A 20469-nucleotide genomic window follows, 5' to 3' on the forward strand; every position below is an offset into this window, starting at 1 on the left:
TCACGCTTTTTCTATCATACATAATATCTACAATCAAAGTAGCCACAGCTCTCTATTTATTTAGATTCCAGTAACAATGCAATTGTTTTTCATTGTCCTTATTCTTTGCTTCGATGAACTCTGTTATTGCAAAACAAAGTAGAAAGTTTGTTTGACGTTGAGTATATGCAGATAGTTGAGTGATGATGTGCAACTAACCACCTACGAGGTGTCATGAGAGAATAGCGTGTTGGTGGCGCCCAGTGCCTATTGTCTTATATGATTATTAGCTAGTAATGCATGCCACTATAATGCGTCAGGCTCCTTCAGACCTTGAGTCTACTACACACATTCGTAATGATATAATACAAATAAAAACAGAGCTTATCTGTACTGCAAGTTTTTTTTGCTCAAAAGTTTTTCCGCATCTTGCAAATATTTTTCAGCATAAAAAACCATATGTAAATTTTAATACGAAGTTGCGTATTTTGATTAAGAACACAGACTATGTTAGAAACATAATACGTGAAAATATTGTACCTAAGCAGCGTCATATTTTATTTGGCAAACAAAATGCACAAAGGAGTTCATTCGAACTTTGATGACCTTGGACAGTCGATAAAATCAACGAAAAAAGATTTATACAGAAATATCCTGTATATGGTCAATACCCTAACATACAAAGGTAGTTTGCTTTTTTCTGTATACATTGTTATTCTTATTATTAACATTCACATACCTCTCTGCATATTTGGTTAAAAACCAACTACATATATAAGCACGAGCTTATTAAAATATTCCGTGAGGGGCTAATGACTTCAGTCTACTTGTAGAAAACTATTCTTAAACACTTTCATTAATCTAGAAGCCAAAATCCTATAAATTTTGGTATTGTTAATTAAAGAAAATATGAAATGCTTTTTTTATAACTTGGATGGCAAACAAGTTGACAAACCTGTTATACATATTAAGATTATTATGATTTTATATATATAGAATGATAAGTATATTATTATAATATTTGACCAGTGGGTAACTTTGTAACTCTTATAATCTCACTGCAGTTTCTCCTCATAATACAAGAATTTAATAACTAACCTTGGACTCTTCCCAAACAGCTTGGTATAGGATTTTATTTCGATATTTCCTTCTCTTTTACTTCTGCAGGTATTTGACCTTAATTGTATCTTACGACATTCTTGGGATAAAAAGTAACGATGACACATTATTCTTACTCCGTCCGCACACGGAGATAATATTTATAACTAGCTGATCCCGCGACTTCGTCCGCGTGTAATTTAACTTTATTTTTTCTAAAACAAAAGTAGCCTAAGTTACTTCTTATTACATCAGTTACCTTTAAAATCGGTCTAGCCATTTCAGAGATTAGCCGGAACGAACAGACCGACAGACAGACAGACAAAAAATTTTTTCGTATTTATATTCATACATGTAGTAAAAAACGGTTATTTCAGTATTACAAACAGCCACTCCAATTTTATTTATACGTATAAATGATTATTTACCATTTCACTAGCTAGTTCGCCACTTATTTATTATGTTTAAATATTTAATTTTTTTTTGACATTATGATTTTTTGATAATTATTATGATTATATATCTTCACGACGTTTAATTAGCTTACACATTATTGTGCATTAATAGGTATTTTACGAAATAACTTTAATGTTCTGTCTGTTTGTTTTCATTTGACTGCCAAAAATAGACATATCTTGATAATTATTTTTTAAAGGTAAGAGAATTAGATTTGATTCAATTATTTGATAGAGTTTACTTTTGCATTGGTCCCACATGAAGTATTTCAGAATTTTTGGTCAGATATTAGTAGTGAAAAATGTAAATGTATTTGGATATTGTTGTATTTACATTTTTCACACACTAGGGGAAAAAGGCAAAAAATTGCAGCATTAAAATACAACATAATATTTTTGTGTTTGTATTTTTCAATTTATTAAACATACTTACATTAGGAAATCACATAAAGTATACAGACAAAACAGATCTATTAAATATTTATATGAGTCTATATTACATACAATTAGGTAGGCTTAGACTATAGACGGGATTATGACCCGGTACAAAATGAAATCGCAGGAAAACACATTCATAGTACATTAATTAATTAATAATTATTATTAACTATTGTGCTAAAATGTTGCGGGAATGTATTATTGTTATTTTAATTGAGTATTTGTACCTAAGAATATGTTATCCGTGCAATCTCGAAACCGAAATTTTACATAATAACTAATTTTTTGAGCGCTGTACGCGCGAGATCGTTGCGCTTTAATAGTGGCCGTCACCTGTGGGGTCATTTAGCCAAGGATAGTTTACAGGACACCTTACGCATGTTTGCAGATTGATGGTTTCACCGGGAACCTCCTTAGATGTCAATTTGCAAGAGTGTGGTACCCAGCAGGCTGGGATACCTTCTACTGCGCACTTTTCCCTCCATGGTTCGAAGTTCTTTGCCTCTGATACAGTGCGCGGGTTCTGTATCCATTGAATAACCTGAGTCATTGTTACGAAATAGACGTCATTGTGGCTAGAGAGGATTTCATCGATCCAGTAAAGGAATGCCTCTAAAAACTCGGGATTATTCTTCAACCAAGCAGCGTGGAAGTATAGACCCAAAGGTGCTCTATTTTGTTCGTAATGCCGATCGAAGTTATGATTTAAGAAATTGTAAAATTGATCTCCAGTCAATATATTAGAGCAAGAATCAACCATGGCACAACCTGGTAGATACTCATCATTATTAGGATCTTCTCGTCGATCTAGTTCGTTCATCACCATTTCCCAAACAGCATGGCTGCGGGTAGGGCAGCTTTGTAAATTACCATGGCATCGGTGGGGCATTCTAAAATACATGGTATAAGGCCATAGAGGTGGGTTCGATAGCGGTGCTGTAATTGTGCTGTCATATAAGAAAGCTTGTTCTTCCATCATAGTAAATTGATTATTGCCACCGACTCGCAAATAAGGTGCACGGACACCCACTACGCTGTTATCAGTGATATTTGAAAACTTCTCAATAATGACTCTCATACCAGCCATTTCTTTGCTCCAATCGTCAACGGTGGCGTTACTCCAGAAACGTTCATCATCATTGTGCCTGTAAAAAAACAACAGATGTTTAGTCTAATATTGAAGATCTTGGAATAATAAAACATATGATGTAAGTATTATTTCTAATACCGCGAACTTACGTGATGGAATGGACTGCAATCTCGTGACCTTTACGATGTGTCTCTTGAACACCTGAGTAGTTTGTGTATTTGTGTGAGATGAAGAATGTAGCTTTAATATCACATCCATTGGGATTTTTACGTTTTCCATTAAATATTTCTTTGTAAAGCTCAATGTTGTTGTTGTTTATAGCATCATCGAATGTGATTGTAATCATCTGAGGCACGTCTCTCGCGGGCAGGTCACCAGGAATTACTGTACCGTCTTCTGAGCAGAAACAATCGGGTAACACGCACTGTGTAGGATCACACGGCGGTGCCCTGTTAGGGTCATTGTCGATATCTGTAACAAATTATACTATTCGTAGTATCGCTCCATTGCAATCTATTTAATTGAGGATATTAGTATTTTGTGGAAACTATTATACAGTTTTGGAAATATTATTGTGCAATTTTTCTCATTATGAATATTACACGAATTGCATATCTACACTATAAATACTTTATTGCAATTTGCAGATATTATATATACGACGGTTATGAAAGTGTGTCATTGCTCAATTTTATTTGGGTTTCCTTGATTTGAAATATGTTTAGACTAAATTCATGGTAAGATTGTGATATAATTTGTTACTGGGTAGCGATAGACAACAGTCTGCGCGTATGCAGAGGTGTATGATACTGGGGCGGGGCAAGAGTCAGAACCAGTATGGGTACTTTCGCTCGGTCAAATCATTTGCCACAACTGACACTAGTTGGATTTCACTTTTGATTCAGGTATAATAATACTCTATATGTGTTAAGAATAAGTTTACATAAATATAGCTTCTTTAATTTTTTATTAACCGCGTTAGATGTTTTTATTAAGTAATTGAAATGGTATTTGATTGGTATTTTAATACATAAAAATAAAATATAAGGGCAAATTTAGTTGTTCTTTACAACATATAGGTATATATCGAATATTTATTTTATTTTAATTAATAATTTTGTCATACAGTTATTATTGAAGTAAATAATACTTCAATATATTATCAACTGTATCACAAAATTATTACCTTAAATCTAAGCAATGTCCACATATTTATAATGACAATATATATTTCTAAATTAAATTACATTATTAGTCTATCATTATAAAATCATCAGGTATAAATTATTTATTGAAGAAAAGAATTAATTTTTTAGGTTTGTTTTGTTAATGTATTATATATATTTTTCTTCACATCATGAACTACACTGTATAGGGTTCGTGCTCATGACGAATTTAAAGACTTTGTATCCGCCTCAGGTACTTCATTAAAATTCAAGCAGAACTTCGCTTTAATTTCAAGTCTATATGTATCTGCTCAATAGTAATATATCGTATGAACCGGTCTCGTGCGCCACATTGCATATCAAATATCTAACTCGTAGAGCATAAACATATAATACACCAATCGTGACTGTAATAGGAATAAAGGCTATTTTCAAATATCGTAAATTTGAAAATGTTGATACATATAAGAAACTCCCCATTTGCCTAGATATGTTACGACATAGCATTGAGATGTTTTTTTAGGCCAAGTGATTGGCATTTCAGGCAGGTCGTTCGTCACGCCTCGCTATTTAAAGTTGGTTCAAGTTCAATTGCGTATTATACTTTTAGATTTGGTTTCACACGTGACGTGATATACTTAAGGGTGATACAAACCTACGACATATTCGTATAAAATAACTTGTAATTTCCATTGTAGTATATTTTAGAAAGGTTTTGTATTGTACCAACTTATATATCAAATAAAAATCTTACCACATGTGTTTTCATCGGAACCGTCAGCGCAGTCCTTTTCACCGTTGCAGAATAGGCCGCGTTCGATACAAGTTGAGTCGCCGCAAGCCAACGAGCCGTCCTGGCAGAGAGGCTCCTCAGTAAACAGCAAGGGTTTCACTTTCCGTTCTTTGTTCTTTAGTTTGCAATTCTTTACTGCATCTTTCCAGTCACATGTTTGCTTTTCAATATCAAAATATAAACCGGCTGGGCAACGTATAGCTTGAATTCCCTATATAAAAAATAATATTTATTATTGTAATAAAAATAATCTTAATACAATTTCTATTTTACTAAAATTTTCTTTTTTATTTTATTTTCTTCATTATGAATAATAGCAAAATTTTTAATAATGTATGGAAGTAGGATAGATTATACTTTTGTTTACAAAAAGAATAAAATTGATTAACCATTCTATGCTTGTAGAAGATAAACATATATTCTGAAGAAACGAAATACATACATAATTATATTATGTAGGTATAAATAAAATAGACATAGTTGTTATTATAATAAGATGTGAACGGATTAGCTCTGGCAAGGACAAGGTCGAAGTTTAAAAGTATCGTAGTTAGTCGTCTCTAGACGCTTGGATACAGTTGGAAAGGTATGTACCGACGTCTTCACATCTTCACTAAAATGTAATATAACAATTTGCCTATATTAACATAATATCAATATTGAAATTTAGGCAATCGATATATACATTTATATTACAGACATTTAATATAACTAATTAGGTACATTTCCATAGACTAATTGCTGTTGAGCAATGCAGGTGAGGTTCAGTTATCGTGATCATTTCGATTACATCATAAAGTATCTACTAATTGTATGGATTCTACATTCATCTAGTTTACTTCAGTTACTTATAAATATTTTTTTAAAAATATCTGTTTATACATTATACACATGTAAAAAATAATTAACAGATATAACAAAATTATACATGTATATGAAAAACATAAAACGAATAGTTGTTACCGAGGCAGTGCATTGGATGACGTCGCGACAGTTGTCGCCCTCGCCAGCCACCAGCCGGAACCACTCGCCAGCGTCCTTGTCCTTGCATAGCTCTTGCTCCAGGCTCTCGTCTTTTTTAGCTGCATCATCTGCTTGCCGCCGCCATCGATGCATTCGATGCTCGTTCGCAGCGGCTAGTAATATTATCAAAATTTAATAACTTTTTATCAATTTTCGAGACTGTTACACCTAAAGAGATTTATAAAAATAATATCTCAGAGACCCGGATGTGGGTCATCGTCTGAATAAGTCACAGTAATCATGTATATACATGTATTCCCTCCGGAAGGAATTCTTGAATAGATAATGAAAACTGTATTTATTGAAACTCATTCCATGGTTTAAAGGACGTGGACGCGCTTATGTTTCTTACAAACAGATGAAAACGGCCACCTTACTAAATATTATTTATAAATTTTCTTTCTAAATTAATTTACAATTTCAAGCAGCTATTTATTTTCAAATGTTGGAAAACAATTCCTTAGTTTTTTTTTCAAACTGAAACCAAATGTCACTTAGAAATAGTATTTAAATGTCAAAGGTGGGGTGAGCGCATATGACATTTGACTCACTTCAAAATGTCAGCGCTTGGGCAAGCAGCAAGGACGACTCTTTCTATGTCTTCTGTCTATACCAAATGTATATTATGCATGGCATTTGGTGCCTTTGTGTGCGGTTCATATTGATGAAATTATTATAATTCGAAAAGGTTACGGAATAGTTGATTTCCTTGAATCACTCAGTAAAATCGTTAAGCCAAGTAAAATACTAAGCAGTTAATTTATTTCTTAATTCACTTAAAATAAATCAATCAAGCACTAGTTTATATGATCAATCTCTTTCAACTATCATGTACGCCCCACTGGTAAAAAAGGTAGTTTATATTATGTCATCTGCAATACGTTATCCATGTTGTTCTCACGCTAGTAAACATTGCCGAGTTTGAATATTTTTTTGTTAATTAATTAAGTGCTGTACATGAATATGGTTAGGTAATATTTGCTAAGAAAGAAATAAGAAACAAATGCGGGTCGTGTACATGAGTGGTGTAAGAACGTAACACAAGGAAACGCAGCTCTTGCAATATTATCTAACTGTCTCGTTTGCGCTTACGAATGGTTAGGCGCCTAGGTTGTGCACTACAGTCTACTCGATAAGCCGCTGTTGCTACATAGTTGTCTCGTCATTCAATATATTCTTAAGAAACATCACTATAAAATTGCGTATTTTAATCGATATTTTCTACTAGAGTTCACTTACGTTTAATAGTTCTTACATGGTAGTGTCTAACATAATAGTGTCACTAAAATTGAGAAGATCTACTGGACATCTGATTCAGTACCCAGGAATGCCTGACGTTTCATAGTAACATCAACTTTTTCTATATGTACAAACATATATATAAAAAAAAGAATTGAGATAACTTTTATTTCTTTACTAAACCATGAATAATAAAATTTACATACCATGACATATCATAAGAAAAAAATATAAACAAAAACTGGTTCTTTTTGACCCGGATCTACCACTTGTGGAACATCTGTCCGGAACAAGTGCGCTCTAACTAGGCATGTTAACCCTTCATCTTATTTAAATTAAATATATATCGATTCTACTTTCCAAATCATTCCACTTCATTTTCAAACATTCAAATGAGTAATATAACTAAGAAGAAGCGTGTTTATATATTTTTTGAGGTTATAAGGCATTATTTAAATTTTCGTAGCACTACGCGCGTTGATGTCTTTTCTATGATAGGTTAGTATAAATGACTGTAGTACATTATTAGACCTTGGTATTAATTTCTATGACAAATTATTTAAATAATAAAAATAGATATAATAATATAAATAGATATTTGATTTATTTTATTATAAAAATATAATAAATATGTATTTTGTTATTATTATTATTACTTCTATGTAAAAAAAATGTATTTGTCAATTTTAAAAAAATTCATGAGTCTTATTCGGATTTTTGAAATATACCCTAGAGAGTTAAAAAAAATCAATAGTTTTAATTAGTTATCTCTTGAAAGGCTGAAGTTGGGAGTGGAACTGAAATATATAGGATGTATGTGAGTTGGCGTATTCTCTATTTATTTTTTATTCAATTTGTTATTATATTTATCTTTGTTTTATTTTACTGTTGTGATCTGACTAATAAACGATTGAATTTTTATATTAGTTTGATCAATTTGTTAATAACTTATTGATCTGCTGAAAATAGTTTGATCAAATGTATATGTGGCGCTACCGGTATATCTTATGTAGGAATGGAAAGAAACGGCTTCGTTACTGAATTTTATGTATAATATAATTGAAAACTATGTTACAATTAACGTTATTCTTTAAAAAAAGAATGTTATCATTATATAAGTACCATTGTATAAGTACTTTAAATTTATTGTACAGCTTTCCTCTTGGCAACATAATGTATAGTCGTTTAAATTATGTTTATTTTGATTTGTATTACGTAATTACTAGTTTTTAATACATATGTATATACATAATGTACGTCATTTCCAAAATAAACCAACAAAATACCATAAATGATAATAACCTGCAGCTCTAGTACCGGTTATTGTTAATATGTTTTTCAATAAAAAGTATATACATTGGAAAAGTTTCGAGAATACATTTCTCAAGGTTATTAAAATCTTTTTATGTAAACAGGGACAACTTTAACAGGAGGTAATTCTAAAAATATCTCTAAATTGCTTGTTTTTGACATTCATATGACGTAGTTGTTTACAACGGACGGAACGCGAATGTCAAATGGACAGTGGACGGCAAAGCGCGCGCGGCGCGGCGGGCGGCGATAAGTATGCGGGAGGGCGCGGACACGGGCGACGACCGCATGGCGCACAGTTCGCATACCGAGCACCGAGAGCCGAGCAGCAAACACCGACGCGTACCTACACGGGTACCGTGTCCAATACCGACCTTATACATATTCAGTGCCACTTCTCGACTTTCCTTTTATAGATATGTTCCTTTCAAACAACCGCTGTATATTGATAACGGACAAAAGGCGTTTCCGGACGAATGTTCTATTTTGTTTCAGATTACTTACAAGTTACAACATAAGTCAAGAACACAAATGTCATAGAATAAAATGGAGGGCATACTCTCCGATTGGGCTATAATTATCAACAAAAATAACTTGAATCTCACTTGTATTATTATATTGCAACTCGTGGAATTGTTTACTATAAGCAAGAAGATAAGCAGGATTAGATGATGTTGTATATTAGAGCATGTGTTCAGGAACTACTACTACTAATACTAACTACTATTATTTCTTCAATAATTTGCAGTTATCAAATCGATCCACCGAATTTGTTTCCTGTCCTATTCCACGTTTTATACGGAGCCATAGGTCCTCCTATACGAAGTCGAATGGTTATATATATAATTTACGATTTTAATTATGTATAATTTATAAGGTTCAGATTAAATCTTTAACATAATATCATAATCTTTAAAACCAACTGCCTGTGGAAAGTTGGTTTTAAAGAGTATGAGGTACTATCAATTTGACTTCTCAATGAATTAACCAAATATAATTTTAATAAGATTTTACAGGTAACTCATTAATTTTAACGTAAAGTTGTTTTCATACATCTACATATTTGTATTCTATGAAAGTGCCGTTTCTATGAAAAAAACAAAGTTTGCTCTACTGAAAGTGTTCAGAGTTAAATTTTTTTGTTGTTTAAACGCCAACATAGTTATAAACATTTCCGTTTTCGTGCTGAGAAATTATGGATAAATTAGATACGCTTATTAAACAAGCGTAACCTGCTTATGGCATAGTTACTGGCACGCAGTTATGGCACAAGCGACTGACACCGATATTACAATCGTACATAAAACATATTGGTGATATTATGCAAAGAATTGTAACTGATTTAGTTTTGAAATTTGAAGTAAATTAACCAAGTAGTTGCAACTAGATATAATTAGATTTTTGTTTTATTTGAGATATATTTTAAGAATAAGTGTATAATAAGAATAATAAGAAATGATAGTAAATACGAAAAAAAGGTATTTCAATAGTTATTAATACTTTTCTTAATACCATGATTATGAAGAATTAAGAGTTTCCAGTAAGTGACTGACTATAAGTAACTATAAGTTTTTAGTAAGTATTATACATAGATATATAATTACTAAAAACTTATAGCTGTTATTTAAAAGTTATTATTTAACCGGAAATAAGGATAAAACCGGTTGGCTTTAAGCATACAACGTATAAGGTAAGTTTCCCGTTTCATATAAGGCAACCAATAACTTGAATAATATTATGAAAAAAGAATGGCCCGTATGACAATAAAAGTATCGTGCACTGTTGAGTTGAATCAGGTAAGATTCAGTACTATCATAAATGTATTAATTTGTATTTTTATGGCACAATGATACAGTTCCTTGTTAATTAATATTTTATTTCTAAATAGCTTTCGACAGGTCTTTTCTTTTTTAATTACACATAAAAATAAGTATTTATTTAATTATTTTCTTTGTTTTGAATTTAACATTAATTTCAAGACACAAACTTATGTAGACGATGTAAATTTTACAACGACTTATAGAAAGATAATAACACCTCACAAAATAACACACCTGCTCAAATAATTTCTAGGATCGTTGGTGATCTGTAATTGTGTCTCTATAATAAAAATGAGTATCTAGAGAAAGAGATACAAATTTATTTTAATGGGTATTCTGTTTTTATTAAGTTTGGTACTCTGATAGCTATTTCAATATTGTTTTTGAGACTATTAATGATCTTCGTTAAGTTTTGAGTTTGAGTTAATATTATAAAGCAAGTTTATATTTCTATTTATGTAATGTGATTATTTTATGTACATATTAAAATAATTTTTTATATTTTTTGTATTTTTTCATTAAATATATTAAAGCTAAGTTAATGTTATGCTTGCTTGTAAATCAAATGCATGGAATTCATTTCCAAGTGTTTCAAAGTTTAAGAACTAAATTTTAATAATATATTACAATGTGTAAAAAAATTATCAGCTATTTAGAATCTTATTATTAAGTGTGAATAAAGTATGCGATAAAATAAGTTAAAGTGGAGGGAAACTTCAATGTTACATTTAGATGTGCATTGGTTGTTATGTAAACAATATTGTTTTCTATACTTTTTTAAACTACAGAATACTACAGACTATTTCCATAAATTAAATGAGATGAGAAAAATGAGATGAGTAGACAAAATACAGATTAGAATAGTAGCTGCTAGCTGTAGAATTAGGTGAAATCTACGGAAACCCCTATCTATAAAAAACACTAGTATATATAGTACTAGTACATATGTAGTTTACTATATATAGGTAATCTATCTGATAGCACATGTTAATTCTGTATTAATATATGTCGAATCTAAAAAAACAAAAATATAATATTATTGAACTTATTAGTTCATCCAATTGACACGTAAATACCGCTTGCTCGTGTCTAATAAAAGTATAATTAATTATTTAGTAAATATCATAGTTCAATAAATAGTTACTTTTTGTTATTTTATACACATTGCAAGTGTTAAAGACTTCGAAACTAACAACATTACAAACTACATTATATAATGTGAAAGTCATTGCTACTTTTGGGGCATTGACAGCATAACAATTTATATTAATAGTAGGTACCTTCTACATTAGTCTTTTAACACTAGCTATTTGTTTGATAGTTATTTTACCAATAAACTAGCTTGAACAGGTTCGATTCGCCTCGACTCGCCTTGCCTTTATTCCCTGTTTTTCGTGTTTTAGCTATTATTAGATGGCGTAACACGAGTTTTCCTACTTTGATATAATTTTGTCCAAATATACTGTAATATATAAATTTACCTTCACATAAATATAATAGCTGTAATATATAAAGTAATGATAAGTCTCGAAGAATGAAACCAATTTGTAATTTTATATGTCCTGTTTAAATAACAATAGTCCATCTCGAAAATTCTGCAAAGCGTAGTCCTCGAACCAGGGGTTAGGTTAGATCAATTATTTCCTCCTGGTCAAAAACTTCTAAGACGGGTAAGAGTTTGAAAATATAAAGTCAGTCTGCGGTTCCCAACGTAGGTAAGTTGAGGAGTACCATCTTAGCAAAGATTTAAAAAACAAAGTCATTTACTTCTGGTTCAAATTGCATAGCATCATAAAGCGATAGTTAAACATATATGGAGGATGGAGGAAATTGGTCACCTTGACCCGTTCTTGGCTTGCGGGCCATATGAGCTGCTACAACCTTAAATAATGGCAATTCGTTTGCTCTTTGGTTACTCATATTACCTACTCCGAACTCCAATCAAGCCATGATTGATTCCTGTGTAGAGTAATTCATATTTAAATATGAAAAATAATTTTAGGTATTCAACATAACATATTATCTAGGTATTATTAATGTAAGTAGCAAGTGACATTTCTTTAATGAACTGTTAAGTACCTTGTCTATTTTACTACGTTATTTTAGAGATTTGTACAAATTTTCTGTATCAGGTATATATTACTCATTATATTCTTGTATTCAGTAATTTAATTACTTGAGTGGTTTACAATAAGTATTGCGAAATTTCTATTACAACCTAATTAGATTAACAAGGTTAATGAGTCAATTTAATAATTGGTGTTATGTACTGCAAAGTAGGTTAAATTAGCCAAATAATGATAATAAATTTTAAATAATTTTCAAATTGATTATACAATTCTTAACTCATATTAAATTTAATAATACTAGCAATAATCCGCAACTCTTACCATGTATTCTGTCCAACTAATATTGAAGTTGCGAAACTAGGGGTATGTTTCAGATTAAAGTTATATTTGCCTGGTTCGTGCAGTTTAGAGGTTCTTTTGACACCGGTTTATTATTGAGACTATCCTTTTATTATATTCATTTATATATAAAGGTTACAATGTGAAAAAAAACGATGATACTGAATTATAGATGAGGTCTTCATTAACGCATTTCTTACACAAGTTGCCGTATGCCGGGCCGTGCACTAGTTGCCGTATGTAATAATAGTAATTAATAGTAATAATAAACTCTTTATTGTGTATATAGAATACAATAAGAAAAACGGTAATCACAATCGTGATAATCGTTGCCACGGTGTGTATCATCGTGATATATAAAAAATATACAATTTTACATTAAGTTTATATAAAGCGCCAAAATTTAAGCCTGTTAATTAAACATTGTATAATCTAGACACCCTCATACATATTGGTAATGGGACGGAAAGACAGCAGAGTGTCAATAAGACACCGCTTTGCCCTTTGGAAAAAAATGAAAACCTTGTTTTCTTTGTCTTTTTTTACAACATACTTAATTTCTGAGTCTGTTAAAGCAGGAATCGTCTTTATATTATATTGAAAGGTTTGATTTTGTTTTTTGTTGTTTGATTATTGATTTTAGTTTATTATTATTGTTAGTTATATTAAATATTGAGTTTGTTGGTAAACACACTGTGTAACTAAAACACGCTTTGTGCACATGCAACATATGTGCATATTTTCAGATACTTTAGTTTGTGTGAATACAATATCTCATCTAAAACTCAGCATAATATAATAACTACCAACATCATATTTGTGTTATTAATAGAATATTTCAAGGTCAACTTTCAACTTTATGATCACCCTCATTAAGACATGTGGGAATATTATGATTGGAATTGATGGTATTAAAGTCCTCTGTGAATAGAATAGAAAATCCTTTATTCAAATAAACCTAATTTAAGCACTTTTGAATAGTCATAATATTTTTTTTAATCTACCGCTCATTCGGAAAGCTGTCTCTCATCACAAGAAGAACGAACAAGAAACTTGTGAAATTATACGAATGGCGAACATCTATGGGAAGCCAAATGTTAGAACTTTTTAGTAGGTATATTTTATTGTCTTCTATCATCACTTCATAGTGGTGGTACATAAGTATTTACGTAGCATGACGTCACTAGCGCAGGCGCAGTGCAACATGGAGCGAATGTGAAAGTTCTAGGTGTCACAGTGCGCCATCACTACAGGTGCTAAACAGTTGTATTATCACATACTTGGTTAGTCTGTTGTACAAAAAATATATATTCACTATCATACCTTGGTTTAAGTATGGTTAATAATATATATATATATATACTGATTTCCGGAGAACACAATATGAAAAATTAAAATATCAGTTGCATTTTAAAATAGGTATAAATCACAACAGCCAATTCTACCAACAAAAGTCGTGCATTCATCAAATGTGCCAATGTTTCGTACAATACTTTCGAATGTAAATAGAGACTGATTAACAGTTTTCGCAAGACCGGTACGTTTTCTCTATTGAATCACCGAATTGAAATAAGCTATTGCATTACAAGTAATATTATCCATTGCACCGGCACACTTGTATGAGACACGATACTTGCCAGCAATTTGCCGTTTAGGTATCCTTGAAACGCAGTGCCTGGTTATCCTTTAGACGATCGATGCAATGCAATCTTGATTGGCTGCATTCATTGGTAAGTTATTCCGAGATACGGAGTCTATCTCGCAACGATCGGGCTCGGGGCTACATCACTGTTCACTATGCGACACACGACATTGAAGACAATCACTGAATTATTTGGAGTTGTGCGGATGTGACGTCGCATCACCCATGACGTCGCGAGATGGACGGGATATGAGGCGTAAGATAAAGGTTAGGACTCACCGCAGGCAAACAAGAGACACGCGACCAGAGTAGCGACACGGGCGTAGCGCGCCATGACGGGATCACAACAGGTCGTTGCGCGGCCGTCGTGCGATTAAATAGTGGCCTCAATCTGCGCCCCGCCCGCCCCTCTCGCCCACAGCACTCACACTTCTGCCAACACCCTTCGCACTCATCAGCTGTGAATCACCTGCATCTTCTGGACTATCAGTATACCTTATAATAGATAAGACAGAACTTCTTATACGCATTCGATAACTATGTTATAAATCTTAGCTTAGCGAGAGAATGGTGCCTTATTTCCTTCACTTAACGATGACGGGCGCTGCTTCTTGTTTATGCAAATAAGAACCTCAAAAACAAACATAGGTATATCTCAAATAAATATATACCTTTTATTCGTATTATTTTTAAATTAACAAGGTGTATTTAAGTATTTCAAGTACTAAGTATTATAGTATAATAAAATCATAAGAACCGTAAAGTCGTTGATAAAATATTGTTGCAAAAATTGTGTTGTTTAGTACACAATTAAATCAAATTACCTATTTTTATTGTATACATTTGTCAGTAATCTCGACATATTTATAAGAAGTTGGTGTTAGAAAATTCTTATAAAGTGGCGTATATTTCATCAGAATCAACCGCGCTAACGATTCATAATAATGCGGCTACGTTGACGACAACGTTGCGGACAACTCGTCGTAAGACAACTAGTTTAGAATAAAAAGACTGAAGAAGTGTAGCACCACTAAGTAGTTGCATACTTCTTCTTCTTATTCTAAGTTATTTGATCAGATTAATGCAATTGAAATTCCAGGATGAATAAACTGTATTACTTCTAAAAATAGTGTTTATTCTATTACAATATTAATAATCATTATGAGAATATCCTAGTAAATAATATACACATTAAAAGTGTAATTTGATCGAAATATAACATTATCATTAAAATTTATTAACATTAATACAATTAATAACATTAAAATTACAAACCAAAATAATTCAAGCAATGCCACGACGCCACTCCTGTGAGCTAACCCCTTTTTTAACATGAGGTATAATCTTTACAAAGTCAGTGCTTCCGCTGGCCTGATGGCGTGGAGATGTGTGAGATGGGAGTCTAAAAACTGTGATAGGTGTAAAAAACTGTGACATAACATGTGAGACTAAAAATGTGTATAATAGAAAAAAATCTTTATGTAAGGAAATTAGAACCGAACATTAAAGAAGAAGCAGAAATGAAATGAATCATAATTATCTATTAAACAAGTAAACACAGTTGTTTTTGTTGGAACCAATTTATTATATACTAGCTGTACACGCAACTTCGTCCGCGTGGAATTTAACTTTATTTTTCTAAAATAAAAGTGGCCTAAGTTTCTCCTTATTACATCAGCTACCTGCCAAAAAAAGTCCCGTCAAAATCGGTCAAGCCATTTCAGAGATTAGCCGGAACAGATAGATAGACAAAAATTAAAAAAAATGTTATTTTGGTGTATTAAAAAACGGTTATTTCAATATTACAAACAGACAGTCCAATTTTATTTATATGTATATTACTTATGTATAACATATCCAATAATAGAACGATATAATTCGGAATGTTATACAGAAGTTGGTTCTTTACAGTTAGTCTAAGTAATCTCTAAGAAAATAAACAAATTTCCAATTTAGGAATTCAGAAAGAAGATAGAAAGAACATTTTCCTGTTGAGTACCCAGGGTATTCTATATCGCTGCATCCACTGCTTTCTTCAAACTCATACTTACTCAATTTTATAACAACAGCACTAACATCACGTAGTTATATGATACTCATATTATCGAGCATACACTTCCATTCTTGAAGATAGTCCTATGCTTCCGTACACTGTAATTTCACTATCATTTTACCCTTTAAATCAAACACGGCTTATAAAGAAACTGATTGCCGGCAGAAACGTAGTCGTTGATCACAATTAGTACACAGCTTTAATGGTAGATTGTTTTTTAATAATAAGCAAGTTCTTTTTATATTCAATTACAAAATTTGTAAATAAAATAAATTTAATTTTGTATAGATATTGCTTTATTTAATAAAATTATAGCCAAGAGAGGTTCAACCTTCAGGTCATTGAGCTAACATATGTATAAAATTATTAATAGTCACAAATCACAGGAAGATTATATCACTAGAAAGAAAATAAATAAATCTTTCTACATAGATCTAAATCGTACCATAGTTAAAAGTACATAGTAATATCACCACTGAAAGTCCTAAGTTACGCTTTAGTTCAAGAATTTAATTTTTTTTTCATATGTAGGTACATAATGGTACCTACTTTATAATGATTTCTAGGTAGGTTATATATCCTATAAATAAAATTAAATACCTATTGGCTAATACAAAAGTAGATAGTTACCTAATATACTTTACTTAGGCTAAATTCTAGGCGACTCATGAAAGCACAATTTCTAATGGTTTTAATATTACATTTTAGTTATTGATGATTAACGGTGTAGATTACATTAACTACCTATCTGGTTATATTAGCAGTGTATTATTAGAGCTACACAATATTTTTAATTCTTTAACATTCGAGATTAGTAACTAAACGATATTAAGCGACATCGATGCTAATAAACCTATATTTTCTAGTAATGAATATCACAATATAGCTACTTAATACATATATAAAATGTAAGTATGAGGCAACACCGACTACAGATTTATCCGCAACCTTTGGCTATACATATTACATAATTGCAAAACATGCATCCACAGAACACACAGATGACTGGGCATCATATTATATGTCGAGTCAAGTATTTATCGGTTACAGACAACGTTACGGGTGACCTAAAATATTATGTGACAAGTTACCTATATTTATTTCAGTATTGAAAATTTGTAAATAAGCTCATCATTGTTAGTCATATCATTCAGATACGCTGAAGAGAATAGACTAGGTTTATTATTCATAGAAGATATTACAAATAACATATCTGTTATATTTCATATTACCTGCCGAACAGCAAATGCAACGGTATATTTACGTATTATTATATAATTATAGTGTTTTAATTTTGGGTTTTGTTTTATTGAGAGAAAAGAATAATAAAATAGAGATAACATATAGGCCCATAAGACTAGGTAGAGTGGCCACCATTGCTAGCAATGTAACATTTTAGTGCGTTTTCCACGTGGTCACCCCTAGAAACCATTTTGGTTATTTTCCGCTAACTGGCCTGAGTTGGTCTCAGACCAGTCAGTCTAGACCTCATACTAATGGTACCACGTCAGCGCAGGCGGGTAAATCATTCCATCATTATCCATAAAAAAATCCTAACTAAAATTTCTGTCATTGTGATAGACATGAAAATGACTAATTGTTCTAAAGAAGCAAAGTAGCATACATAAATGTTTCATAAAAATTGAAGTTGTCGATATTTATATATTAATGAAAGCTTATAAGTATTTTCTGAATGGGAAATGGGAATTCGAAATTTCATGGAAATTAACCCTTTACTTCCAAAGAGTATACGTGTATATTATAATATGATATGATTGACTCTACATAAAATTTTGATAATGAAAAATGTTTAGTAGATTTATTTTAATTATACGCTTAAAAACATTCCTCTTATACTTAGTAAATATTATGTACGATAATTTATATATGGTGATGGTGACATTTTAGGGCTCCATAGTCTTATTGCATATATATATATATATAAATATATTATTAAAATAATATATAACACATTTTTTACACATTCTTTCAATTTGGTTCACTAAAAAATATTATAAAAATAGGTACATGCTTTAAATGACAATCCATTATCGGTCAGGCTTCTACTGTTATTTGGGTTTGGTACAAGTTTTTGTTTCCATACAAAATTTATATAGGATTACATAATTGGTAAATTTGTAAATTTGATGACATTATGGTAAAATAAAACATTATTGTTTGTGTGATACTTAGATCTTATATTTAACTTGTGTTGTTGATTAAATACAGCTATTATTAAATTTCTCATGTCTTTGTTAAACTATGTATTTATATTAATTTTATGCAAATTACCAATGTCATTCAATCGTTTCGTTCACTTATAAAATAAATACATTCATAATTTAGCTCCTAAAATAGATTAAATTATTGCAGAACTTGTAATATGACAACCGATGACATCATAAATAAAATTAATTTTATGTAGTATAATACCTATTGTTTTTAAACAACTTCTTAAGAAATTTAAAGTAGTAAATATCAGTGGTTTATACGAAAAGATGACGATTGCATGCAACATATATATATAAACGGTCATATAGATTGTAGTTAACTATTGAATTTTATTGCTATTACGCCTTGTTTTGTTTCGTATCCAAATGCAAATTGAGTGTAAATATTGATTTATATAAAATTGTATATCAAATTTCTCTGTACTTGATTATATGTATTACTAGGGGTTAACAATAAATATTATTATTTGCATTAACCAGTGTTTAAATAACTTTAAATAATATGACTATGGAACCATTTGTTGTTAAAATAAGTCGACATGTGTTTACGGCCGAAAAAAACCTGTATACTAGATAACTATAGATACTCCACATGTTTTACACGAGTGTAGTATGTTGTGGGTGACAGGCATACAAAACATTAAAAAGTAGGCCATTTTCTAAAAACAATACAATAGATTGTGGGAAAATGACTATTACATTGAGAGAGATCTTACTAAATACAGTCACAGTAAAAAGTGCTGAAATGCATATTGCATGTATATTTACGTGCGATAACAATAAATATCAAGACCGTACAGTTGATCATTGTATAAAGTAAATGGTCAACTTTTTTTATACAATGGTTGCATTTAGTATGTAAGCAATCAATTCTGTGATTTGGTCAGAACATGTCAAGATATGGTCTAAAACATTGTAATTTATCATGAATGATCATAAACACTCACTTTACTAAATGGTCAACTACTTCATAAAATAATATGATAATTTCATATAGTTTCGATATTCCTATTGATCATGCCAATTAACGCGCAGCACTGTGCATATTATTTTTACGAGTACATTTTTTAATCATACAGGTGCATTTCAAAGCTCTTTCTTTTCTATACCTTTCAAATTAAGAGTATCTTAATAATAAAAATAATATATAATTATGTTATATAAAGTATAGAGGTATTTTTGCTATAAATTATACTGTACGAGTATATGAGTTTGGATTTGTAATTCATAAAAATTGTCATATACTTTTCAATCATGTTAATAATTACTAGAATATAAACATATGTATATGTTATAAAGCCATTAATAATAGGTCTATAATATATTTGTGCCTTTACCACATTTATTTATAAATGCAATTGTTTCTAATACATAAAAATGACTACTTTCCTATGGAGACTGATCGTATAGACACTCATTTATACTTATTAATTAATGTCACGAGTAATAACGACATTAGCCGAAATAGTTACGTAAACACCATTAGGCAACATTCACTTTCTCATTACTATTATCTATAAGAGAATTACAATAAATAATTAAGAGCCTTGTTAACGAATAAAATATTTTAAAAATCCTTTAGAAATTAGATTTTTTCATGATTTCTATCCAATAAAGACTATAGATTGTTTTAGATTTAGTAATGTAACTTTACTGATAACTCTGTTAAATTTCGTAAATATTTTCATTTTTGGTCACCTACACTTTTATCGCACAGTACGTT

General features: G+C 30.9%; 1 protein-coding gene across 1 annotated transcript; it reads right to left on the reverse strand.

The window, feature by feature from the left end:
* Positions 1-1920: 1920 nt before the first annotated feature.
* On the reverse strand, positions 1921-14825 carry LOC131844159 (chitin deacetylase 1). Its single transcript, XM_059192960.1, has 5 exons — positions 14742-14825; positions 5983-6155; positions 4981-5230; positions 3210-3531; positions 1921-3115 (listed from the first exon to the last, which is right to left on the reverse strand). Exons 1-5 carry the CDS (start codon positions 14794-14796, stop codon positions 2287-2289), a joined length of 1629 nt encoding a protein of 542 aa, XP_059048943.1. The 5' UTR covers positions 14797-14825; the 3' UTR covers positions 1921-2286.
* Between the last annotated feature and the right edge of the window lie 5644 nt (positions 14826-20469).

Source organism: Achroia grisella, unplaced genomic scaffold (genome assembly GCF_030625045.1).
Source record: "Achroia grisella isolate CSIRO2021 unplaced genomic scaffold, CSIRO_AGI_Agris_v1 utg3972, whole genome shotgun sequence".
NCBI classification, from domain to species: domain Eukaryota; kingdom Metazoa; phylum Arthropoda; class Insecta; order Lepidoptera; family Pyralidae; genus Achroia; species Achroia grisella.